Here is a 26,920-nt window from a genome sequence, read left to right as displayed (position 1 = left end):
GCTATTTATCTTAAAACATGAGAGATGCCCTGCTATTTTTAAATAAATAAGACAGCTATAACATTTCTCAATTTAACTCCTAGTATAGTAAATACTGAGGAAAAGCACTTCTGCAGCCCTGATAGCTTTTAAGAGTATAAAAGTCCTGAGACCAAAAAGCTTGAAAACAGCAACTCACCCTGAAACTGCCCTCCATGACACAATCATGTACAAGAGTGGGGGGGTGGGGGGTGCACGGCTGGGGCAGGCGCTGCCTGAGCTCCCTGCCCCTCCTAGTGCAGGGCCCTGTGGGGGGAGGAGGTTCTGGGAGGCTGAGCAGACAGGTCTGCTGCTCATGGCCATGCCACTGATGTGACCACACACGGGCCCTGCACCCAAAACACAATCTGAAAGTCAGCCCTCACAATCTGAAAGTCAGCCCTCACAATCTGAAAGTCAGCCCTCACAATCTGAAAGTCAGCTCCCATGCCCCGACAGGAGGGAACTGCACCCTCCCTGACGGGCAATGGCACCCAGCTACCCTAACTTGCCAAGAGAATCTTGGAGGATACCATATTTTTCATTCCATAAGATGCACCTTTTCTCTCCAAAAGAGGGAAGGAAAATGCCCGTGCGTCTTATGGAGCAAAAAATACAGTACTTTGTTAAATATTTTAATACCCCATTTGGTTCAGAATATTTTTTTCTTATTTTCCTCCTTAAAACCCTTGGTGTGTCTTATGGTCAGGTGTGTCTTATGAAGTGAAAAATACGGTATTTGCTTTAAGTGGAGGCCCAAGGGTCCCTCCAGTGCCGCTGCCCTCACTCACCTTGCTGGGACAGCAACGGTGTGCTCGGCAGTGTGGGGTCATAGACGGGAGGCCCTGGGGGCGGGACGGCAGGCACTGCAAAGCTCTTCAATGGGTGGGAGGGGCGGATGTGGGCGGTGGGAAGACTCTGTCCTGAGTCTTCCTCCTGGGAGCTGGCCAAGTAAGAGGAGCTGGTAGCACCTTCAGGATCCTGGTGATCAGCACAGCATGTCTGGGAAGAGGAGGCTGGCATGGTGTCAGTGCTGGGGGTGTTTCGGATGGATTCTATGGCAGAAAGGCAGGAAGTCAGGCATTTTTGTAAACCACTAAACATATGTACAGCACAGGGTTCCGCCTGTGTCTAAGGGCCGCTGAGGCAGCCTGGGACATACTGAGTGCTGTAGGTTAGTACCACTACCCAGGCCTAGTCAGGATGGACCATCCAATGGTCCTCACCAGTCCGGACAACCAGCTGCCAGGTTTTCACACCTACACAGCCATGGGGCCATGATTCTACAGGTGTCATGTTCTCCTCAGCACTTACTATGGGGCATGTACAAAGGTTCATAAGACTACTGTCTATGAAGATGTAAATAATTGTAAAATAATTTTTTGGGGGGGATATATTTCTGAAAGGAGAAGTGGGGAGGCAGAGAGACAAACTCCTGTGTGTGCCTGACCGGGACCCACCCAGCACGCCCACCAGGGGGTGATGCTCTGCCCATCTGGAGCATTGCTCTGTTACAACTAGAGCCACTCTAGCACCTGAGGCGGAAGCCATGGAACCATCCTCAGCACCCGGGTCAACTTTGCTCCAATGGAGCCTTGGCTGCAGGAGGGGAAGAGAGAGAGAGAGAGAGGAAGGAGAGGGGGAGGGGTGGAGAAGCAGATGGGCACTTCTCCTGTGTGCCCTGGCCAGGAATCGAACCCAGGACATCCACACACTGGGCTGACGCTCTACCACTGAGCCAATTGGACAGGACCAAAACAAATTTTTTTTTTTTTTTTTTTTTTTTTTTTTTCATTTTTCTGAAGCTGGAAACAGGGAGAGACAGTCAGACAGACTCCCGCATGCGCCGGACCGGGATCCACTCGGCCCGCCCACCAGGGGCGGTGCTCTGCCCCCCAGGGGGCGATGCTCTGCCCATCCTGGGCGTCGCTATATTGCGACCAGAGCCACTCTAGCGCCTGAGGCAGAGGCCACAGAGCCATGCCCAGCGCCCGGGCCATCTCTGCTCCAATGGAGCCTTGGCTGCGGGAGGGGAAGAGAGAGACAGAGAGGAAAGCGTGGCGGAGGGGTGGAGAAGCAAATGGGCGCTTCTCCTGTGTGCCCTGGCCGGGAATCGAACCCAGGTCCTCCGCACGCTAGGCCGACGCTCTACCGCTGAGCCAACCGGCCAGGGCCCAAAACAAATTTTAAATGTCACTCATTGATTGACAGTCTGAACATCTGGCCTTATGCTACTGAGGCTGGTAGGTCCCTGGTGACTGCTAGCTCTGCCTGCAAAACCTAGTGGCAGCCGTGGAAGAGGCCACGCCACAGGCCCTGTGCCCAGATGAGAGCCCCACAGCTCAGGTGAGAACTGGACAGCCAGCAGCCAGGGGTTTGCAAAGACCTTTAAGGCTATGTCACCCAAAGGGCACAGGGCCAGAGAAGGCAACAGAGCGAGGTCAGCCTGGGAGCACCTGGGAGCTGTAGCAGCAGTCTCAGAAGATGTGAGAAAAGGCCGGAGCTCCTCCGCAAGGCAGCATGGCACAGTGGGCAGAAAGAGTGCTGGCTTTGGCTCAGACAGACCTAAACTCTGCTCTTGGCACATGAGCTGGGTGAATTTGGAAGTCACTGAATCTCTGAGTCTCAGTTTCCTCATCCATAAAACAGGGAGAATGACACATGGCTCACTGGGGAGTAACTGGGAAGACTTATGGAAAGTGCTGAACAGGAGGCAGAGAAGGCTTTGTTTTTTGTGAATGACCGGGTGCTCCCTCTGGGCAGGGACCACTCATGAGCTCACTCAGGCCTCAGAGTGACTCAAAGGCTCTAGGGGCTGGGCCTCACCTCAGACAGAGAACAGGTAGAGCAGGAATCAGTCCCTGGCTGGACTCCCAGGCTCAAGCTCCAAACCAGCACACACTACACTGCCCACCATGCCCAGTGCCACCACCCCAACCCTGTAGGGGCAGCAGCAGTGCTGAGGCCCAGGGAGACCATGTGAGCAAAACAGTGGGAGCTGGTGCAGACCCTCATCCTAACCCCAAGGAGAGACCTGAAGGACACCAGCCAGCTCAGGACAAGAGGCTGTGCCAGGCAGCCTGAAGGAGGGCCTCCCCTGAACCCTAAAGCCCTCACCTTTAAAAAAGAAAAAAATAATCCTTTTAAGTAGCAATGCGTGAGCCGCCTACAGAAATCCAACCTACTTCCCTACTGCTATTGCTGAGGTAGTGATGAGTCTGTTCCCTTTGGGCTCTCAGGGGACAGGCCATGCCAGCCATGAGTGCTACCCCTTAGCTTAAAGGTCCTAGGTTACAGGATGAGGGACTCCATACTCCCCCTCAAGTGCCTAGAGCCTGGCTGAGCTGACCCTACACCCCTGGGACATTTCTCATTCTCTCAAGGCTGGGTGGGTGGGTGGGTGGGTGGGGTTTGTGAGAATTTTACTTTTTTTTTTTTTTTGCATTTTTCTGAAGCTGGAAACAGGGAGAGACAGTCAGACAGACTCCCGCATGCGCCCGACCGGGATCCACCTGGCACGCCCACCAGGGGCGACGCTCTGCCCACCAGGGGGCGATGCTCTGCCCATCCTGGGCGTCGTCATGTTGCGACCAGAGCCACTCTAGCGCCTGAGGCAGAGGCCACAGAGCCATCCCCAGCGCCTGGGCTATCTTTGCTCCAATGGAGCCTTGGCTGCGGGAGGGGAAGAGAGAGACAGAGAGGAAGGCGCGGCAGAGGGGTGGAGAAGCAAATAGGTGCTTCTCCTGTGTGCCCTGGCCGGGAATCGTACCCGGGTCCTCCGCACGCTAGGCCGACGCTCTACCACTGAGCCAACCGGCCAGGGCGAGAATTTTACTTTTGACAGTAGCTTAAGTTGGCCACCAGCATAGCGGCGAGCTGCTGGTCTGCTGTGTGACCTGGCTAGGCTGGGGGAGGCTGGTGAGGGTGGGGAGTTGGGACCAGGAGAGAGAAAATGGGTTGCAGCCTGGACAGTGCCAGCCTGTACTGGCATGTGTCAGGTCACTCTGGCGTGCAGGCCTGCCCTGGCTGCCTCAACTGCTTTAATTTGATAAGCTTCTGGCTTCTGAAGGCTAAAGAGATGGTGGGGAGAGCAAAAAGGTAGGGGCTGCTCATGTGAGTGGGTGCTGCTCCCCGCGGTCCAGCCCCCAGGGCACCGGGCACACCTCCTCCGGGAAGGAAGTACGTGGCACGGCTGCTGCTGGCCCATGCGGGGAACGAGGCTGCCACAGAAGCCCCTGCTGGGGAGGGGTGACTTCCTGGCTGACTGACCCCTCAGAGTTCCTTCAGACACACAAAGCTCACACTGGACAACTACTTGAACAAGCAGAAAGTGCTCTGCCTATGTCAAGTGGTGGTGACACAGCAAATGCTAGCTAGGGCAAGCGCTGCCCGGCTCAGGTCTGCTCACACTGGGCCCACACATACAGGGCTCGGGGCCACACTAGGCCCCAGACCCAGGAAAGCTCGATCACTTCCAGGTTCCTGCACTACATCTTCAGTGACTTCACCGCTAGTTTTATCACCTTTTAGCCCCTCTGGTCACTGAAAAACAAAAACAAAACCCTTTAGTAATACAAATCATTACTATCCTCTCTCCCTTTCTGCCTAAGTCCATACAGCATGGAACTTGTACCAGCGCTTGGCCATGAGGATGACGGTTGGGTGGGCTGGAGCTGCCAGCCTTTGGCCCTCCTTGTCTAGGAGGCAGCGGAGGGGCTCATGTGGCCGGGAAGAGCCTGCAGGAGGGCCCACATCCTAGAGCAGCTGTTCTCAACCTGTGGGTCGCGACCCTGGCGGGGGTCGAACGACCAAAACACAGGGGTCGCCTAAAGCCATCGGAAATATATATTTTTTTAATTTAAAAATGTATTGTATGGCTCAGCGGTAGAGCGTCGGCCTAGCGTGCGGAGGACCCGGGTTCGATTCCCGGCCAGGGCACACAGGAGAAGCGCCCATTTGCTTCTCCACCCCTCCGCCGCGCTTTCCTCTCTGTCTCTCTCTTCCCCTCCCGCAGCCAAGGCTCCATTGGAGCAAAGATGGCCCGGGCGCTGGGGATGGCTCTGTGGCCTCTACCTCAGGCGCTAGAGTGGCTCTGGTCGCAACATGGCGACGCCCAGGATGGGCAGAGCATCGCCCCCTGCTGGGCAGAGCGTTGCCCCTGGTGGGCGTGCCGGGTGGATCCCGGTCGGGCGCATACGGGAGTCTGTCTGACTGTCTCTCCCCGTTTCCAGCTTCAGAAAAATGAAAAAAAAATAAAAATAAAAATGTATTGTATAATAAATATGTATTTTTTGATATTTATTTAGCAAGAAGGCCAACTGTAGACTGGAGTTTGAACAGCATTCTCCAAACCCCCAAGAGGCGTGGGAGAAGGTGACTTTGGGAGTCACTGGGCATCCCTTGATAAAGCCTTGCTCTTCCCTGGCTGCTGTGGGTGTGTTCATAACCGACAAAATCATAAAGGAGACGGTGCTCTTCCCAACTCCCGACATGAACTCCTGAGGGTCTCTTAAAAGGGAGTCAGTCCACTTGATACTGTCTTTTTTTTTTTTCTTTAATTTTATTTATTTATTTTTTTAGAGAGGAGAGAGAGACGGAGAGGGAGAGAGAGGAGAGAGAGAGAGAGAGAGAGAGAGAAAGGGGGGAGGAGCAGGAAGCATCAACTCCCATATGTGCCTTGACCAGGCAAGCCCAGGGTTTCGAACTGGCGACCTCACCATTTCCAGGTCGATGCTTTATCCACTGCGCCACCACAGGTCAGGCCACTTGATACTGTCTTATTTCCTTAAACCTCCAACACTTAGTTCTAACTAGTAACCTCATAACTATTAACAGACAAGTTCCAAACAATAGAAAAAGAGTATGCTGCATAACAAGATATTACTAGACTTGTACCTTAAAACGGAGAGGAGGGAAATCAATTTCCAATCAACGAGGAACAATCCTATCTGTCCCACTTCCTGTCCCCTCATGTTCACTATTTCCTCCACAGAACCGTTTAACAACACTGTTCCTCACGGTTTCCCAAGTGGGCCATGTTTATCTGGTGATGTTTCTCTAAATGCACTGCTGATGGGGCGGATCTGTTGCTCGAACAGATCTTGCTCTGGCAGTAACCCAGTAGTAATCTGTTGGCAACCGGAGCATGGGGTGCATGCGTGGCTGTCGGCCTTGTGGCCTGCTGCTCTTACTGCCCCGTGGCAGGGGGTGCAAGACCCACCGTGAGCAGCACGTGTGCCTGCTCTGTGGACCCTCCCAACATTGGGGTGATCGGGAGGCAGTGTCAATCTTTAGTGCCAGAAAAATCACCCAAGATGAGTCTCCTTTCAAATTGAAGGGTTAAAAAAAAATGAACTGAAAATGTAACTGACTTGAGATACAAGTTGATGGAACAAGACACAGATAGCTATGTAATTAGAGTTGCTGTGAGTTTACAAAAACAGCTTGCACCAAGCACTTATGACTCTGGGAGGAAAACAGGGTCACCTTGACAGACATGGCCTCGGGTCAGGAACAGAAGTGTCACAGTTACACAGACAAAGACACAGAGAGCACCCCCCACATCCTCCTCAGAGGGGTGAATCCTTCCCCGTTCCGGTGGGCCACCTCACGCAGGCCACAGCGTGCCAGGGCTGGGCTCTCATCTCTCACCTGTGGAACTGGCCCTGTCTGAAAGGGGCATGGCTGTGCCCGTGGGCCATGGGCTGCCCGAGTGGAGGAGGTGGCCGTGAGCTGGAGAGGCGAGGCTGCTGGAGTGGAAATGGTGGTGAGGGTTATCGAGAGAATGGATGGGATGGGCACTAATCACGGCTGTGGATGAACACAAGACAGAGAAACGCTTAACATGCTGCACAGACAGGCCAGGCACAGTTCAAGAGCACATCACTCCTCCCCTCCCCACAGTGCACAGGGCGACCTCTCCCCAGGCTCTTAGGTGGCAGCTGGCTGGATCTGGACCATTAGCCATGGATGTTACATTTGTTTTTTAAAAAATCAACACATCTCCCCGTCTATCTAACTACACACAGAATATACAGTATACTAAAATGTTAATGCTGACTGTCTTGTGGGGAAGAGTGACCAGGATTAAAAAAATTTTTTTCTTTTGGTTTACAGTCCAATTCTCCTACAATAAACACGGATAATAGGAGATTAAAAATAATTTGAATGCGTCACATAACGCAAATCCATATAAAGACATGATGGTTTAAGTTTCTATATTGTTTTAACAAGATGTTAAGTCCCTTCTCCTACCTAATTCATTCTGCCTTTTCCTACTTACTGAGTGAAACACGTAGTAGGCGTTTAGGCTGGATGAGTGGGCAGCTGTATAATCAGTTTTCCTACTTTAACAAGAGTGCAGAGGGAACTCTGTGGTATGACCTAGGATGAGACTCAGGCCTATGGCACCATCCCTGACAACTTCCAGTCTGGGAGCTCAGAAACACCCTGTTACATTTAAAATACACATGGGTCTCTCCTAACTGCCTCTTTTCTTCCCGCACTGCCTAAAGAATTCAACCTGCTGCATTCAGCTAACAAATCCAGGTTTCCACATATACATTCCACATACAACTTTCTATGAAGACAGAGCACTGATTTAATAAGGCTTCATTATCAATTCAAGAGTGGGATACAAACAGAACCACAGGCCTAGTTAGATCCTCCCTAAAGTAGGTGTGAAAATGACGTTTAAGGTCAAGACAGACAGCTCAAAAGCCCCTACACAAACAAATGGACGGGGGTGACTAGGAACACAGGGGAGCTTTTGTTCTCTGAGAACTTCGTAAACTTTGTGATAAATTTAATGAGCTCTGGAGTCTATGACAATGTCTCCTGTCACCAAGGATCTGCCTAGACCTTTGTGGGCCACTCGACATCACCCTGGTGAAGGAGGCCCCAGTCCGTAAGACAGACACCTTCCTCTCCAGCTATGTCCTGTGCAGACAGGTGGCTCAACCTACTAGGGACCCTGGAGCCTCACTGCCCCTCCTCAGGGCCTGGCAACACCACAGGGGCTTTTTCTGCTCTCAGAGACCAAAGGCAGGGGCTCCACTGAGATAAAACACCTCGGGAAATCTGGCTGAGAAGGGTTCACAGGGTGGCCCGTGAGTCGCATGTCCTCTAGAAGAAGACGGATGGTTTAGAAGTGGAGACTTTAGCATCAGTGTTTCCCAGGATGAAGGTAGAGATGAGATGAGCCATCTGGCTTCTACCTATTTGAAAGCATTCTAGGTAGAGAGGACACACACACACACACACACAATCAAACTTCTCTTTTTTAGGGCATCCTCAGTCTTTCTGAATAAAGTAACAAACAAAGCAATGTGGAGGTGCCTGCCTACAAGAGGTGGTCCTCATCAGCTGTGGGCTGACCCAGGACTCGAGCTCAGCCATTCATGGCTGTGGCAGGTGGCTGCAGAATCCAGGGCAGCAGCGCTGGAGTCCGCAGCCGTGTGGGAAAAACGGCAGCTAAAAACTCGAAGATCAAAGTATTCCAGGTGCTTGGTTTCACACCTGCTCCACTATTAGGGCACAAATTAAATAACATTACAAATGTATGCATATGGAAGGAATGATGTGAATAGCATATCTTCTCTACTTAAGAGTATCAAATCTAGGAATAGGAATAGTCAAACTTCACAAGTTTTAAAAATAGTCCGTTTAGACCTCAAGTTTGATACAAAACAAACACAGTAAAGCTACCATCTTCTTATAAATCAAAAGCAACTGGGATAGACTAATGTATTTCTTTGGGACACTTGCATTTGTAAGCCTGGGGACCTGTTCTAAGAGGGAAGCCTGGCTCTCTCCACACAGTCCTCGGGGCAGGCCCTTTCCTTCACCACAGACCTCCAGCAACAAGTCCTCTGGGTAGAAATGACCCGCTCATCAGTTGGCCCTTCCTCCTTCAACACTAGTTTTTAGACTCTAGTGCTACAATGTGTGTGCACAGTGAGTATGAGACACAAAGTGCATGCAGACCTTTACATGCTCGGGGTTCCACAAGTTCCCACGTGCCAGGGGCCATGGGTGCACATGTGCGTGTAGGAGACTCAATTACTCAAACCTCTGACACTGCTGACAGAGATGGCTGAGGGTTCTGAAATGGGACAGTGTTTAAGAAATAAAAATTCAAAAGCTTATTTAGGTTTACTTGGAAAGAGATCTTTCAGAATGTGAATCTAGGTATCAGACAGTATTGAGGCTAACTGGCTGACTATTTAGGTTAGAGAAAATACTTCAAGGTCAAGTAGTTTGTAAAACTTGATACTGACAGGGAGGTGGCATTTTATCACTCTCGGATGGTGCAAGTGCCCCCACAGGAAGCTCCCCTGTGCCAGCTAGTCTGAACAGCTGAGTTTGAATAAAAGAACTGGTTTGCTTGTTGCTTCTTGGCTTTTCATCATGATATTTAACTTATTTTGAATTTCAAGTATTATTACAGGAGACTGGGCCACTGTCATGCTTATCAAAGCAAGGCATGGTTGTCAAGTAAGGTGGAAAGCACTGCTTTAAAAACTCCACACTGACAACCTCAACTCCTCTGAAATATAAAGTCACTAACAAAAAAAAGTCCGCAGGTGCCGACCAACACCAACTACATGTCAGGAAGCTGTACATCCTGACACATGGCCCTCGGTCAGGCCCTTCCCTGTCCCAGGGAGACTGGGACACTGGCTTTTTAGCTTCTTTTCCTTGTAATTAAAGAAGCCAGTCTCAACAATACTAATTGAGAAACACGGCAACTCTCTGATACCTCTTCTGTTAAGCTGCCAAAGCTCTGGTAGGTCAGGCTCTGTCAGGACCAAGGGAGGTCAGCGGTCACTCGTACTGGGTCCCCCACAGTGGGTCCTCCATGACTGACAGAAGGCAACACCAAAGAAAAGAGGCGCTTTCAACTTACGCTGGGGTGGCTGGGAGTCAAAAGGCATCATCATTTTTGGTCGCATCCCCCGCCTTCCAGCCAACGTCGACATGCTGTCCTCTGACTCATGCCCTAGGCATCAAGCACAGAGGGTTACTGGTGTGTGCCCGAGGCTACCGAGGGGCCTCTGCAGCGACACAGCTCCAGTGGGGGACCCACAAACAAGACAGTGGGGACATGGTGCTTCTGCAGAAGTGAAATGGATAGGAAATGATCCTCCACATATCACAGGAGTCCCCTCCAAGTCAATGCAGCGGACACACGCTGCCTGCCACGTCACTGTGATGTCTGGGGGACAGCCCCAGTGACAGCCGGGCTCCTACTGAAGGGACAGAGTGACACACACAGACACAGCCATCTCAAGTGCTTGAGTCTGTAGTTGGTGAAGCCCAATGAGAGACTTAAAAGCTCTAAAGGGTATCCCACCTGGAAACAGAACCTGACCCCAAAACAAGGTGGCTATCCCTCATTGGATGCTGACCCCATCCCACAACACACACGCCTTTAAGTCCCACCTCGGACAGGAATCGCCAAATCCCAGGCCACCTGACAAAAAGGAGAAGAAAGCACCTCCCTCTCCCTCGGGGAGAAGCTGCACCTCGGTAGGAACTGCGCCTCTGATGGATGCTGCCGTCCATGGGGTTGTCTACCGGCGTGATGTCCTGCGAGTTCCGGGGAATGGGGGTATCCGTCATGATGGGGTTTGGGTCTGGAGACTTATCGATGGGCTTCAGCTCCAGCCTCTCGTGGTGAATCCAGAGGTCGGGGGGCTTGACGTCTTTGGAGTTCCCCTTGTACTTGTGGGCGCCGTTCGCTGCCTTGCAAGCCGTCCGTTTCCTAGGCACAAAGACAACAGGGTTCGACTCTGCAGAGACAAGTTTACTTTGGGAACAGCAAATGCACCTCCTCTGTGTCCACATATATTTGGATGCATGAGCAAGGCATATCTGAATGTTGACTTGTGATTTTTTTTTTAGTATCAAGAAATTAGAGCCCTGGCCGGTTGGCTCAGCGGTAGAGCGTCGGCCTAGCGTGCGGAGGACCCCGGTTCGATTCTGGCCAGGGCACACAGGAGAAGCGCCCATTTGCTTCTCCACCCCTCCGCCGCGCTTTCCTCTCTGTCTCTCTCTTCCCCTCCTGCAGCCGAGGCTCCATTGGAGCAAAGATGGCCCGGGCGCTGGGGATGGCTCTGTGGCCTCTGCCCCAGGTGCTAGAGTGGCCCTGGTCGCAACATGGCGACGCCCAGGATGGGCAGAGCATCGCCCCCTGGTGGGCAGAGCATCGCCCCTGGTGGGCGTGCCGGGTGGATCCCGGTCGGTCGCATGCGGGAGTCTGTCTGACTGTCTCTCCCCGTTTCCAGCTTCAGAAAAATGAAAAAAAAAAAAAAAGAAATTAGATAGCATTTTTAAATCAAATCATCTCTAAAGCAGAAGGTTCATTCAGTCAACAAAGGACAACATTCATTAGAAAACAGAACAATGGCTTATATAGGAGGGAGGAAAACCATTTTATTTTATTTAGATTTATTGGGGTATCATTGATTAATAACATATACACTGCTCACAAAAAATAGGGGATATTTCAAAATGACTATGAAGTGATAAAAAAAGAAACATTTAAGTTTTTTATTAAACAAGATCAGAAAAGCAAACGACAAGTCAAAGAAAGTTGTTTGATTATGCAAATGACATGCAAGCTCAATTATCGTGATTAAGTAGAAGAGACATATTGGTGGGGTGGAGAGAAGCACGTCAAACTGGATGGAAGAGCCACACTGTTCAGTTGGGTGTATGGTTACCTAGGACTGCCAAAACACACTGACTGCGACGGGGCCTGGACAGGATCAGATTGTCCAGTTCTTATGGGATCTTCTGCCACTCTTGCTCCAGGACAACTTCCAGCTTAAGAAGTGTGGGAGGCACTGGACAGTTTGCCAGATGTCTTCCCAGTGCATCCCAAGCATGTTCAATGGGATTCAGGTCTGGAGAACGTGAAGGCCAGTCCATGTGTTTGATTCCTGCCTCCTGAAGCATGTGGTTGACAAGACGTGCATGATGGGGCCTTGCATTATTGTCCATGAAAAGAAAGTTGTTTCCAACTGCTCCAGCATAGGGTACCACTGTAGGGTGCAGGACCTCATCTCGATATCTGACAGCAGTCAGCGATCCATTTCTGATGACGTGGAGGTCGGTACAACCACCAGTGCTGATGCCAGCCCACACCATGATTCCACCACCACCAAAGTAGTCCCTTTTTCACATGAAATGTGGACTCTTCCGTTCCTTGTTCACGCCAGATCAGGACACAATGATTGTCAGGCTGTAGACTGAACCATGACTCATCAGAGAAGAGGACTGTCATCACAGGTCCAATGACGATGCTCATCAGCCCACCTTCTACGGGTTCTACAACATTCAGCAGATAACGGAATCCATACCATTGGTCGCCGGGCATGCAGTCCAACATAATGGAGCCGATTTCATATGGTCTGGGTGCATATCCATCGTCTAGTGGCAGCAAGAAACTGTCCCCACAGCTCTGTTCCATTGCTGTGCCTGTTCTTTCTTGCCAATAAGGGCAAGTAGGGGGCATCTCTTGCTGTTGTGGCAGATAGGTGACCTCGTCTTCTTCATACTGTGCCAGACTCTTGAAAGCGATTCCAAAGTCTGCTGATCATATTTTGGGATGTTCCAAGTGTTGTTGCCACTGTTGTCTGTTTTTGATGAGCTTCAAGACATCCTATGGCTTTCCAGGCTTCGCATTGGGGCAAATCGTGTTGGAGGGGCACCGCAAGGGCTGGGAAATTGCAGGATGTTCATTTTTAAGATCAGGGAACGTGCAGATACTCCAGTACTTTCAGCCTTGTGTATAGTGCATTCTCACCAATGAAATAAAAGTTGGTTTTGCATCTCATTTACATAATCAAACAACTTTCTTTGACTTGTTTGCTTTTCCGATGTTCTTATTTAATAAAAAAAATGAAATACTTCTCTTCTTTATCACTTCATACTCACTTTGAAATATCCCCTAATTTTTGTAAGTTTCAGGGCCCATCTTTGTAATATGACTTCTGTACACTCTATTAAGTGCTCATTGCCCAGTCTAGTATCCTTCTGCTCCATGTATGTGACCCCCTTGACCCTCTTCTTCCTCCCCTACCTCCTGGTCTCCAGTTACCATCAGTATGTTGTCTGTGTCTATGAGTGAGTCTGTTTTCCTTTTTTTTTTTTTTTTTTTTTAACAGAGACAGAAAGAAAGTCAGAGAGAGGGATAGACAGGGATAGACAGACAGGAATGAAGAGATGAGAAGCATTAATTATTAGTTTTTTTCGTTGTGCTTTGCGACACCTTAGTTGTTCATTGATTGCTTTCTCATACTTGCCTTGACCGCGGGCCTTCAGCAGACCGAGTAACCCCTTGCTCGAGCCAGCGACCTTGGGTCCAAGCCAGTGAGCTTTTGCTCAAACCAGATGAGCCCGCCCTCAAGCTGGTGACCTTGGGGTCTCGAACCTGGGTCCTTCCTCATCCCAGTCCAATGCTCTATCCATTGCGCCACTGCCTGGTCAGGCTCTGTTTTCTTTTAACACCATTTTAGGTCACCCAAACAAGGACTAACCACCAGGTGAAGTCAGGAGTGCCAACGGTAGCATCCGCTTCCCTGTGCCTCAGTTTCCCCATTCAGTCACCCACCTGCTCAGTAAGCATTTATCAGGTATTGCTGAATGTCAGACCCTGAGCTGAACTGCTGTACTGAACCATTATTTTAAAAGCTCTCAGATGAATGAAATGCCAAGTGTCAGAGCAATCTCTTAACAGGTGAACAGAAAACACTAGGTGGAAGCAGTGACATTTAAGCTAAGATCTGAAGGGGACAGGGCAGAAGACACATTCCAGGGGGTGAAGCTGGTGGACGTCACAGCCCTGACGTGGAAAGCAACAGCGGGGTGGACCATAAGGACTACGCAGAGTCCCACCTGGTGGGAGCGCAGAGGCCCAGGGGATGCTGGCGCTTTAGGGCCATGCCAGGACTCCAAACTTTCCTCTGAGTAATGAGAAACCACTAAATAAGAGAGTTTTAAGAGAGTCAGCAGATCCATTCTGAGTTAAAAATGTATAACCACTGTGGTGTGAAGAGACTTAAGGGGCAGGGGACAGAACAGATCATCCAGGATGCCCTGTAGTGACCTTAGCCGTGACTGCTGTGGCCCAGGCTGGCGGGGACAGGCAAGGAGCCGGAAGTGGCAGACCTGCTAAACAAGGGACGTGAGGCAGGATGGGAGGAAAGAAGCCAGGGGAATGAAAGATGACATCAGGTTTAGGCATACGCCATGCACTAACACTGGGAATAAAGGGCTGAAGAAGCAAGCCTGGCAGAGAAGACAACAAATTCTGTCTGGGATCTGCCCAGGGCCTCTGAGACGTCCCAGAAGGAGTGTGGAAGGGTGAGTCTGGGGAAGCTGCCAGGGCAGAAGACTGGTCAGGAAGGACTGAAGCCTGTGCAGGCAGTGACAGAAGGGACGTTCTGTGGTGAAGGGTGAACAGGAATTGTAAGCAGCTGGTGATAAAGCACCATGCATTAGAAGAGGGCTATCATTATAATTATTTCTTAACATGCGAGAAATCTGATCACCCATCAATGCTGAAGGACACAGCCAGTTGTCAGAGGTGAGCTGGGCTGGAGAGAGGTTAGCAGCAAGTACAAGGTCTCAGAAAGAGAGGAGGCACTAAAGTCCACAGGACAAATGAAAAACCAGCTTCAGATAGAAGGAAGGACACTTAGGAAGGGGATAAAGTGATTATTCCCAATGCAGAAAGGTCTCTAGGTGCGATGGTGGCACTCCGAGGCCCTTCTCTGTAGACAGTGAGTGCGCTGAGACGCAGGAGCCTGGACTCCACACTCTGCTGGCTCAGAGGGTCTAACAATCTATAAACATCTTCATCAAGGGGAAGAAAAGCAGTGAAAGCTCACGTATTTTTCAGTGGTCAATGGAACACAGAGCAGGCCACAGAGGAAGGAGGAAGAGCTCTGGGAAGACGCAATACAATTCTCTCAACAAAGGAACTCAAAGTTGTAGGACAGATTATTTATTTTATCTATTTATTGATTACATGAGAGAAGGGGAGATAGAGAGATAGACTCCTGCATGCACTCTGATGGGGATCTACCTGGCAACCCCTGTCTGGGGTTGATGCTTGAATCAACCGAACTCACACTCTGACCAACCGAGTTATCCTCAGTGCCTAGAGCCAATGCTCGAAAAAATCAAGCCACTGGCTGCGGGAGGAGAAGAAGGAGAGAACGGGGAGAGGGAGGAGGAGAAGCAGATGGCTAATTCTCCTGTGTGCCCTGACCAAAGATCAAACCTGGGACATCCATGTGCTGGGCTGACGAGGGCTGACAGATTTAAATGCAGAGTACAGTCTATTACCGACCCACTATCCTACCTCCCAATCTGAAGACTAAGTACATTTTTTTTTTGTTTTTTACTTACTTTGAATTTTAAATCCCCCCCAATGCATGAAAGAATTGTCATTAGATCCCAAGATTTCTAACACCAGCTGTAAAATTCTGTTCCTAAAGACAGATAAACATGAAATATTGAACAAAGCAGCTTGCAAAAAGTTCTAGAGTAGAAAAAAAAAAGAATAATCTCTGAGGCTTTTAAGAGAAAGTGTTCTACAATCAAAGTAGACAGGGAAAGCTGGAGGAATCAGCCACAAGGGGGCTTAACAAAAGGAGTCCCATTCTCTCGGGAGATGATGCCAAGTCAGCCAGAGAGAGCTGTCGCAGGGGGCAGATAAAGGCTGAAACCTCCCACAGCCTAGGGGGGATGGCCCGCAGCCAGGACCGGCTGTCCTCACTGTACCCTGGCCTTGGGCAGAGCAAGTTGGAAGGATCACTGCAGACACGAATTTCTCTTCTGAAGCAATACTATCAGCTTATGATCTTTTAGGATACTATAATTATAGTCATTTTTAAAAATTATTTTTCAATTTTATTTCTTAATTGGATTTACTGGGGTGACATTGGTTAATAAAATTCTATAGGTGCACACTTCTGTAGTGCACCATCTGTATAGTGAACGGTTTTTATTACCCACGTTGTGCTTCTGCTATTGGGGTAACTCAGGAGTCCACTCTTCTGTGTTTTCTCACTGCCAGACAGGAGCTGGTGTGATTTAGGGTCAAGGTCTCTCTCAAGTTCTGGAGTGTGGGCTGTCATCGGGCAGCACCTGTTGGGGACTGCAAGCCAACAGGGTCCTTGCGATTTAAATTTTGGGGGACAGAGGTGTGGGGAATTGGCAGTAAGCTGACAGTCTGCCCAACCTCCCACCTCATTTGCTTGGTGAAGTGGCTAAAAGCTGTTTTTTCCCACACCTCCATGTTAGCTGTGCTGCCGGATTGTTTGTACTGGTCCTATCCTCCCTGTCCCTTCCTATCCCTCATGTCCGTCAGAAAGACTAGAGGCCGTTTTCTTTTTATCCTTTGTTTTGTGAAGTTAAGATGTTGTGTATGATGGGGGTTTTCTACACTTGGGAGAATTCTTGGGTTGCCTTGGAAATGTGATCAGAGATATCATTGATTTGCTAATGACTTTGCTCTGCCCTATAAATAAAGCAGGGTTGGGGTGGAGAGACTCTCTGTTCTTGCCATCAGCTTGCAGAAGCCTCCCAATCCATCCTATTTGTCCTTAAGTCTATTTTCTTAATTCCTCACCGTTCCCACTCAGGACCTGGAATTACTAGTTGTGCAGGTTCACAGCAAGCACCTATCTGAATAACCATGCTACCAGCTCTACATGATCAGCTATGAGCCTCAGCACCCCAGAGGAGTCCAGGGCCTGCAGCCACTTGGAGGCTCTGATGCGGTGACTGTCAATGACTCTTCTTTCTTATTCATTAAATGAGGCCTTACCCTGGCCCACCTCACCGTCTCCAATAAGGACACTGAGGGTTAGAGTAAGATGCTGAGGTGTGCCCCATCTCAGCTGGCATCTGAGCCGTGAGCAGCTGTAAGGACACATGGATGCCATGCACTGGCTCTCTGGGTACTGATGGACAGCACTCCAGCAGGACACCCAGTGAGGCTGGATGCTGTCCACCTGCCTTTCCTGATTGCCTACCTGGCTCTGTGACTCAAGAGGTTGAGCGACATGAACTCTATCACCTTGGCAACCCTTCCCCTGACTTCCAGTGTGGCTTGGGCAGTACAAGAGGCCAGAGGGTCAGTGGTGCTTTTCCTCCTGCCCTGCTACTGGACTAGACCGCCAGTGTCTCCATTCCACCAGCACATATAGCTCCTGTCAAACTCCCTCTCCTGCCTCTGAAAATGGTGCTCTCTTCTTTAGAAGGAACTCTCACCCTTTCGGGCCCAAGGGTGACAGCCACTGTCATCACCTAGGTGACCGAGCATTGCTACTGGCCTTTGAACATCATTGCCTGGTTTCCCATAACCAGCCTAGGACTCTGTGAATGACCCTTCATTAAACCCTCATTCACCAAATTTGAAGGTGCTACCTGCTTTTTGCTGGGACCCGGCCAACACACACTCATAAGAGGAACCATTTTGCATTTCCTTTAGAGAGTCACAGTGTCACTTCTCACATACTTCATTTTCATGTGCAACTCCAAATATAGAAGTCACAGGGAAGCACAAGAGCAGATACTAAAAATCTACGGCTATTCCTGTGGCCCCTTACTTCTTTTGGTGAGAGGTGGTGCGCCTCGTGCAAAAGACTGCGATGATCACGACCACCACGATGGTGATGACCCCAACGGAGACGATGACGACGAGCAGCATGTTACTGTCCAGAGGGGAGGTGGGGCTACCGTGGGGGCTGTTGCTGCCTGGAGAGAGAACAGGGAACGTCAGTCCTGGAGAGTTCCAGACGTGTGCATGGGCAGCCAGCAGCACCCTCATGAAGACAGATGATTGATATGAGCTTCTTCCCAATGCTCACCCCCACGCCTCCCATAAGACTGGGCCCTCTCTCCGCTAGGCTATGAAATCCAGAAAGCTGAGTGTTTGCCTTGGGAACGTTTTTCAGCGCGGTGCCTTGCACAAAGCTGGTGTTCAGTAAAAGCTCAAGGTATACTGAACATTATATTTGGATAAATAAAGGGTCTGTCCTCTGGTGTCTTAGGCTATACATCAATTCATCCTAGAAAACACCATTTGTCAATCATTTAGTTTTCGGCCTTTCAAAACTATTTTAAAAATGTACATTCATGGAAAGCAGAATTTTTTTTCCCTCCAAAATATGTCTGAGATCACTAAAAATTACTTGAAAAGTAAAGTCTGTTTTTATAAATAGTTGATATAGAGCTAATTCTCTGACTGCACTTTAGGAAGATGCAGGTCTGCATGTGTGCATGATGTAACAAATGTTTGACAAGTTGTTACATATGGCATTGTTCTAGCTATTCAAGATGAGGACACAGCAGCGAGCAGCCAAGACGTGAATGCTGGGGTGGGGGAGGGGCCAGGCATGGATAACAGAAACTTAGTAGTGAGGGCTGTGAAAAATCTAATGGGGGGCATGATGCAGCGACCAGGCGGCTACTTCAGAGGGAGTGGTTGAAAAACACTTCTCTGTGAGGAGGCCATCTGCCCTGAAATTTGAAGAAAGGAGAGATCCCACCATCTAAACCTGTGGAGGAAGAATATCCCAGACAGGAAGCAGCTAGAGGAAGGGTCTGAGGCAGGAATGAGCTTGGCATGGTCAAGGAAGAGAAAGGTAGCCACTGATGCTTAAGCAAAGAGAGGGAGATGGGAAGTTAGAGGGAAGGAAGTGAGCAGAGAAAAGGCAGAAGGCAGCTGGAGAGGCATGTGAGACTATTTGGAACATTGAAGAAATTTAGATTTTCTTCTTCTTCCTCCTCATTATTATTAGTACCATCATTATCATCACCGGCTTGTTATCAAGGTCTGTAATCTAATTCCATTCAAAATTCCTTTCCATTTTCTGAAACACTTCTGTGCTTTCCACATCATGATAAAACTAGTGCATGCCTATGTCACAGAACATGGGCAGGCAACCCCACCATACAGACCTAACCCCAGGGTACATCACAGCTCTTCTTCTAGTTTCTCTCTCTCACCTCGCTAACAGCCAGAGCTGCACACAGTGGGAGGGCGGCTCTGCCAGGTGATGAGTAGTCAGTCACTGCAGGTTCTGAAGGAGCAGTGACTGGGATGCTGGGGGATAAATCCCTACCCTACCATGAAGGTATGGCCTGGGAAGCTGTTTTTAGAAAAAGCCCCAAAGTGGTTTTCATATACAACTTGGTTTACAAATCATGACCTAATCTAAACTACACAGATACGGGCCTTCCCAGTTTGGGGTCTCTGATTTTGTAGGCCACACCTTGGCATGGTACAGAATCTGGGCTGGTGTAGGCAAGCTTAAAAGCTTATTGTCTGGCTTTGGTTCAATCATTTTCATCCTTCATGTCTGAGGAAAAGGTAAGCAGACAGTTCACACAGTCACACTGACCTTTAATAAAATAACACCTTTAGAAATAAAATAATATTTTTATATTTAGGAAAGATTACAGAACTAAAGGCTGATAAAAGTCAACCATATTTGGGTATCACATGAAACTCTGATGAGGCCCTGGCCAGTTGGCTCAGTGGTAGAACATTGGCCTGGCATATGGACATCCTGGGTTCGATTCCATCAGGGCACACAGGAGAGGCAACCATCTGCTTTTCCACCCTTCCCCCTTTCCCTTCCCAAAGCCATGCCTCGATTAGTTGAAGTGAGTTGTCCCCAGGTGCTGAGGATGGCACTGTGGAGACTATGCCTCAGGCACTAAAAATAGCAGCTCAGTTGCCAAGCAACGGCCCTCGATGGGCAAAGCATTGCCAGTGCCAGTAAGGGACTTGCCAGGTGGTTCCCAGTCAGGATGCATGTGGGATTCTGTCTCTCTGTCTCCCCTCTTCTCACTTAAAATAATAAAATATTTAAAAAAATAAAATAAAACTCTAATGAACATTAGAGCTATGGGTGGTGTGTGCAGCCGGGCAGCATGGAAATGAGAGGCTGCAGAGCTCTCGGAGGTGGAGAGGAAAGCAGAGGTGGGGGGTGTTCTTCCATGTGTTCAACAGAGGTGAATTCCCATGTAAATGCACATGACTTCTAATTCTGAGCTGGCCACACTTCCGTTATGAAACAGAGAGCAAGCCCCAAAGGCAGCATCAGTCCGCTACCAGGGACATCATGACAGGTCATTCCTTAAGCCTCACCTGACCTACTGCAATCGCTTCCTAGCCACCTTTTCTGAGATATGCTATTACCACTCTTCACTCCTTCTTCACTGTCTACTAGCAGTAGACCTTCAATAAATGGAAGTCATAGAGTACCACCAGCACCTTACGCATTACTTATGGGACAAAGCTCACCCTTCTCAGCACTGGCACCTAAGCTTCTGATGGGCTCACTCCAACCCACCTCCTCTAACCTCAGTCTCCTCTCTGCCTCTGGGCAGTGGGAAGCCTGGCTGTGCTGTGGCACAAGCTGTCTCTGCTTCTTGGAACGCCCCCTGTCCCTGGTAGTCAGCAGTCCCCTGCAGGATAAGACACCAGCTCTTCCACAGGTGTCTCTCCTCTATCAGGTAGTTTGTCACTCACCATTCCCACCCTGACAGCCTAATATGCAGAACCTGAACCTTAAAAAACATGTAAATGAATGAACTAATGTACAAATAATAGATAAAAACAGCTATTTTTTCACCTTGAATTGTGGACAGCACATAAATGTAACATAAGCATCCCAAGAGAGGAAACTAGTCAAGTCCTAGGACTCAGAGGCTAAACAATGCTTGAAGCACCAAGTCCACCTGGCTCTCCTAAGAACAGGTTGATCTCAGTGACGTCTGGGCAGGACCACGTTTTATTTAACCATGTGGCTTGAAAGTAAGAGATCGTTTTATTTTCAGTTAGTGTAGGAGTTTCCAGGGGACAAGCCTTTGTCTTCCATGCTCCTCTGGTGGAGGAGGAGACAGGAAGGCCATTGCTAGCAGTGGCTTGTGCAGAATTTCTCCAACACCAGATCCCCACAACTAGTGCAGACTCAGTGCCTACAGGCCGTTCTGACAGTGGAAAAGGCACAAGAGGTGTCAGAAGACCCAGGTTTGGTTCTAGGATTCCACAGTCAGTAGTTGGACCCAGGCACATTACTCCTCCACTGAGTCACTTAATGTTAACAGTGAGAATGACACCTATTCTGCCTGCGCCAGTGATTTCATGTCTGAAGGTTAGTTACCAATAGCGACATTCTGAAGAAGAGCAGGTGTTGTCATTTAAATAATTAGAAGCACCTGCTCTTAGGGTGGCTAGGAGAGTGGGAAGAATTTTTAGAATTCCCAACTAAAAACACTACAGCAAATAGTTTGGGGAAAATAGATGATTCTGAAGCAATTCTTTGGCTTGGGTGATGGCTAATTCCATTAGAGGGTTTATTTTTGAAAGGAAGAGTCTAATTGTTTTATAGCGGCAGTGGGTAAAAGACTTTAGAATGAATCTTATTTTAAAAGTTGGACATGTGGACATAATTTTACCTATAGATCCTATAAAGAATGGGATGGGTTTGCAGCAATTCAGCAAACATTTGCCAGGCAAATACCTAAAGCTGACGGATACATGAAAGGAAATAGGTAGCATGTGACAGCACCCGTGCTACACAGGATGCTGCACGGTACTGGGCAGACTACGTCACGTGTGCAGCCACCACGAGCCGCAGTAGGCTTTACCGCTCATTGGAGGCTTGTAGTCAGATCCAAGGTCTGGCAGCCGGCTTCCTTTGGCAGACCCTGAGGCTGAAGGAAAGAGACATCACGTCAGAAATGACCCAGCCCACAGGTGTGACAAGTCCACTTCTCAGCTAGGGGAGTATTTCTACCAAAAAACCATCTTTTCCATCTACTTCAGTCACAATAAAGTGAGCAGCACATCAGCAGCAGGGACATGGACTGTGCAAAGCTACCGCGGGGGTAGGGGTGGCGGGGGCTGTCCACGTAATGAGGGATCTGAAAGGCTGTGCCCTTCCCAGAGCTGTACCTGTGGGCAACCAGAAGCACATCTCACTCCAGCCTGGGGGACCACCTCTGAAGGAGGGCTCAGAGTGTGCAGGCAGGAAAAGGACCCAAGAAGACCAGTGTGGGCTCTTTCTACAGTAAAGAGCCAGCTCTTCTGAGGGCCTCAGCTGTGAGGAGCTGGCCTGGCAGGGGCTGTATCCTTTTCACAAATCATAAAGATGCCTGTCCCTAAGCAGGAACAACAAAGCAAGTGGAGGTCCCAACCAGGTGTCACCTCCTGCTCAGTCATCTCAATACCCAAAGATAGAAAAGCAAAGTCTTCCCTCTAGCTGCTCAGAAAGGACACTGTCCCCCAACTCATCTTCATAGAACAGAGGCGAGGCCGCTGACCTCAGAAAACACAAATGTCTGTGTGTTTTAGAAATTTCTGTCTTTGGTCTTGAATTTTATTCTTCACACTTACAGAAAAAGCTGCTTGGGTAAAAGCCAATACAAGGAGTCCCTTCCGAAAGCAAAGATCTCCCTCAGTCTGAAGACTGAGACCAGAAAGCAGTACCAGACATTTGGTGAAGGGGTCTGAAAGAACAGCTAAGTAAGAGCTGCTCCTCATAGCCAACACCGCACATGCTGACCAAGGTCAGCCCTTGCACACCGGCTCCACCTGAGCCCACAGTATGACTTCTGGCCAGCTGTTTATTCTCTCTGGGTGTCTGTTTCCTCATTATGAAGCAGTGATACTAATGGTATCTACTTCTTGAAACTGGTGTAAAAATTAAAAGGAAATTCAATCCTATGAAATACTTTGAGTGCTGCCTGACAGCTCAATAAATATTTACTGTTATTACAAGCATAACAAATCTTCAGGGAAGGATATAACTGTTCTCTCCACAGAGGCAAACAGCATGAAGCTGCAGGAAACACAAATAAAGAATCTCTATACATAAAACTCGGCTAAAAATTAATAAACTAGATGTGCTTCTGCACAACATGAGAGCTAATGTCAAGTACTTCTATATAAATTACCAGACTCTGAGGAAATGAGAGAATTCAAAATCAGAAGGTTTCTGTGTATAATCCATTTAACAGAATAAATCTAGAGATGAAAACACCGTTCTTTATGTTCCTGGAAGTTCAAAACCCTGAGAAATGACAGAAGTCCTTGGGTATCAAAAAGGGGCATATTCTAGAAGTTAACTTACTGTCCCTTTTCAACTGCTCATATTATCATTCTACACCTCCTTCTGTTGCTGTCATTCCTCCCAAACGGCACACGCCACATACAACTGCAGCTGTTCTTGTCACTAGGATGAAGTCTGGTTGGTGAAACTGACTAGGCATTTGTATGGCGTTTCATGTTTAAATGTACCTACCTGACAGGCAGCCCACACTAAAGCCAAACTACGCGGAGCATCCAGTTATGTTGCCAAAGAACACACCTTGCCAATAAGCTGGTTGGTTTAATTCCTATATTTCCCAACACTTTTTTTTCCCTTTAAATTTGACCTATGAACAAGACATTCCAAAGATTAAGCAAACACCAAAAATAAATATAGGCAAAGAATTTTAAATAGCAGAGGTGTGGTCGGCTCAGCACGGTGCTCTGGCTTGTGGGGTAGGGTGGGGTGAAGCCAGGGGAGGATAGTGAGCACGTTTACAGTCTGTGCACACACAGTATGGCTGTTTCTCTCTTCTCACACTTAAGTCCAAGTTTCCACCATGATCAAGGTGACTCCCTGCACCCTGCCTCACACAAAAGTGTGTGTTCAGTTTCTCCAAAGTACAACAAAAGGCTCACTGAATGCAACACTTCCCAAAGCCCTGCCCTGTGAAACCTCAAGTTCTGACTCTTCCTTGCCGAACCAAGACCCAGAGACTTTGTAAGTCTATTGACTCTTCCTAAACCACAATGGCAATCATTAAACTTACTCCTGTTGTTCTTTCTCAGCACAGAAAACAGACACCAACTTTGGCTGCACTCCCAGAGATCAGAGGCAACCATAGTGAAAAGAACTCACTAACAGAGAATTTCAAAAACAGTGACACTGAGGCCCACTCCAGGGTTTCCACTTAAAAAATTATTTCTACCCTCTTTTTAAAATGAGCAGACACGTTTAAGGGAAGAGACAGAAAAGGAACTAAAAATTAGGCTATGGTAGAAGAATAAATAGGGCTGTTTCTGCCATGGATAATCATAGATTGGGAAGGTAAACCTGCAGGTGCCTTGTGGGAGGAGAAAAATGGGGTATTCATTGAATCTGATTATGGCTTTTCATTGAGGTACTGATAAAATCCTAGTCACTACAAATGGGTATGCTTGCTCTTGACATGGCCGAGATCATTACAGAATTTCAATATCTCAGTGTTAACTGGACCCACACAAAAGTCCAATCTCCTCCAGCTACAGAACTCAGTTAATCCAAGTCAATTTTTTTGTTTTTTTCCTGCCAGGCTAGTTAGCGCCCAGCTTTTCAGATACCCCAGGTGCCACAAACAGGGACTCAACTCCAGTTTGGCCAATAGATGCATGGTTTTTAAACACATGGTACTACTGACTTTCAAGATAAAAAAAAACCCACAAAAAACAAAAAGCTTAATAACAGGTCACAAAAGAGAGGAAAGGAAAGAGACCATCTACTCATTTACCTTGGTCATTAGGCATTTTATCGGAGGAGTCCGCTAAGAGGTCAAGCACAGGGGAAGAAAAAACAAGAGCAAGGGTCACAAGCTTTGAAGATGTGACAGGCAGAATTCTTAAAGGAGAAAAACAACCCCACAAATGTCCAAATTGAGTCCTTTTTTTTTGTCCTAACAGAGGAGAAACCCATATCTGGTTTTCTTATTTCCAGAGATTTGGTCCCTGACTAAAGTTTACTCCTAAGCTTACTGGGGTCAATACTTTATCATCACTTTGTTACCCAGAGTTTCTTCAAAGGGCCCCTTTTAGTCTTTCTCTCTACAAAGGTCTAAAATAAGCCTTTCAGGTTAGGAGCCTAACACGTGTTGAGATAAAACCACCCATCAAGATAACGTGCTAATTTACTGTGCACTGGGAAGGAGGGCATGCCTGGCCCGACCCACACACCTCACACCCCACTCCCTCGAGCAGAAAAGAGCCACAGTCCCCTTCTCATGATCCAGCAGGCACCGGCCTGGTGGTCAGTGGTGGGAGAGGGCTCATTCTGGGATAAACGCACACACTGTGGCTTGTCATAGGACTTCTTATGTCCTCTGCTGTCCCTAAACGTTCAAGTGCTATGAGCAAGCCCCGCCCCGCCCCGCCCCGCCATGGAGACACAGCACAAGCCGCTCTGTAGGAGCCCTACCTTTGGGAGTCCTGAACTGGACAGCTTCAGACATGGGTCCCATGCCCTTGGAGTTTCGAGCCTGGATTTTGAAGTAGTATGGAGTGTCGAGTGTCAGCTCCTGTATCTGGTGGGTCAGTCTGTTGCCCACCACGGGCTCGATGACCCAGTCATGTATCTCTGCGTTCACATCCGTGCTGTAATAGATGATGTAGCCTGTATGCGGCAGTTAACAAGGAAAAAACCCTTATTTCTGCTTTTTTATTTTGCAATCAGTAAGTCAATCAAGATTTGTGTGACAACACAAACAAGTAGAGAACCAGTAACTGGCTAAACAGCGATGGCAAAATGTGTTCAAAACACTGCACTGAACATGACGTGGAGAAAAACAGTTTACACAGAGCTGAGCTGTGAGTTATCATTCGTGTCAGCAGCTGAAGTCAGAAAAACTGATCAAAGACAGAGAATACAGTGTCTCCAAAATCACATTAATGAAAATAATTCAATCACTTCAACATGTTGATATTTAAATATAATGCACCTTCAATGGTCTACAACGAAAATAATGCAGTTCTGAAAACCAATAATGGCCTCACAGGCTGTTTTAGGTCTCATCAGAGTAAGTTCCTGGGAGAAAAAGCTCTGGGAAGGAGGGCAGCCACCCTGGGTAGGTCTCCCAGACTTGGGGTGGAAGTCACAGTGAGACGTCACCTGACAACCGCCACCAGAGGGCACTCAATCCCTATGGCTAAGGCAGAAGGATCTGCCACCACAGCTGACCTGACCCCCACAGTGTGTGTCATTACTGGGGTTCAAGGACAAAGTGAAATGCAATGCGGGCCAGGGAGGGTCATGCTTGATCCTTTGATGAAGAAGCAAATTTAAAAACCTAAAAAAATGACAGAAAGGCCAGGAATTAACAGAAAGGAGTTTCTATTGAAAACAGAAGCAGAACAAGGAAAGAGAAGTCTAACAGCACTCGGGAAACAAGCCGAGTCTCACTCACTGGGAATCACCATGTACAGCAAGGCGGGTCTTTAATTCTAAAGGGTGTCACTGCACTCCAAGGCTGGTTGTCAGGTGCACCTGTGCGCATCAGGCTCTCAGTGTGAGCCAGACCACCCAGCTGGTGACAGGTTTGTGTCACTGTGGGTAAACAGCACTTTTAAGGACCACCACGACCCCTAGCACCTCGTGAAATGGCCAAGCCAGCCTTCAGACCCCATTTCCACCAAAACCATGGGACTCCACCAGATCGGCTGCCAGGTGGGCCTTGGGGACAGAGCTTCTTACCTGTGATTTTGCCGTTGGCTTCAGAAGGAGGCTGCCAGTTTACGATGATGGTCCTGGGTTTTCCCTCTTTACTCACCACTGTCACATCCTTGGGTGGGGATGTAGGAACTACAAAATAATGATACTGTCAACTGTTCCTGTCTGTCACCATTTTACCCACTGTTTCCTCAACCCTTTCCAGATAGAAGGCACAACCAAGGGTACAGGCATAAAAGATAAAGCTTCCCGACTTAAAGAACTTGCTGTCTAGCTATAAATGTGCCTAATAAAAGAACATGTAAAATACCAAGGAGAGGACACCGCCCTGTGAAGGCAGAGAATGGGCATCCTGTCTGGGGGCA

General features: G+C 48.6%; 2 protein-coding genes across 8 annotated transcripts in view; both read right to left on the bottom strand.

Annotated features, from left to right (window-relative positions):
* BBS4 (Bardet-Biedl syndrome 4) overlaps nt 1–26,920 on the bottom strand; it is a 948,798-nt gene that overhangs the window by 237,839 nt on the left and 684,039 nt on the right. The window lies entirely within an intron of this gene.
* Nucleotides 1–26,920, bottom strand: part of NEO1 (neogenin 1) — a 247,168-nt gene that overhangs the window by 5,148 nt on the left and 215,100 nt on the right. For 3 of the 7 annotated variants that reach the window (XM_066278054.1, XM_066278053.1, XM_066278056.1), the window contains 9 exons: nt 26,580–26,687; nt 25,308–25,502; nt 24,628–24,660; nt 21,700–21,765; nt 17,646–17,793; nt 10,545–10,783; nt 9,926–10,018; nt 6,670–6,828; nt 810–1,073 (listed from right to left, as the gene is read on the bottom strand). In XM_066278054.1, coding sequence (XP_066134151.1) covers nt 810–1,073; nt 6,670–6,828; nt 9,926–10,018; nt 10,545–10,783; nt 17,646–17,793; nt 21,700–21,765; nt 24,628–24,660; nt 25,308–25,502; nt 26,580–26,687 — 1,305 coding nt within the window. The remainder of the gene's footprint in view (nt 1–809; nt 1,074–6,669; nt 6,829–9,925; nt 10,019–10,544; nt 10,784–17,645; nt 17,794–21,699; nt 21,766–24,627; nt 24,661–25,307; nt 25,503–26,579; nt 26,688–26,920) is intronic. The other 4 variants (XM_066278057.1, XM_066278059.1, XM_066278055.1 and 1 more) reach the window with 2 other exon arrangements.

Source organism: Saccopteryx bilineata, chromosome 4 (genome assembly GCF_036850765.1).
Source record: "Saccopteryx bilineata isolate mSacBil1 chromosome 4, mSacBil1_pri_phased_curated, whole genome shotgun sequence".
NCBI lineage: Eukaryota > Metazoa > Chordata > Mammalia > Chiroptera > Emballonuridae > Saccopteryx > Saccopteryx bilineata.
The sequence above is the reverse complement of the archived record's forward strand: the minus strand, read 5'-3'. Positions and strand labels throughout refer to the sequence as shown.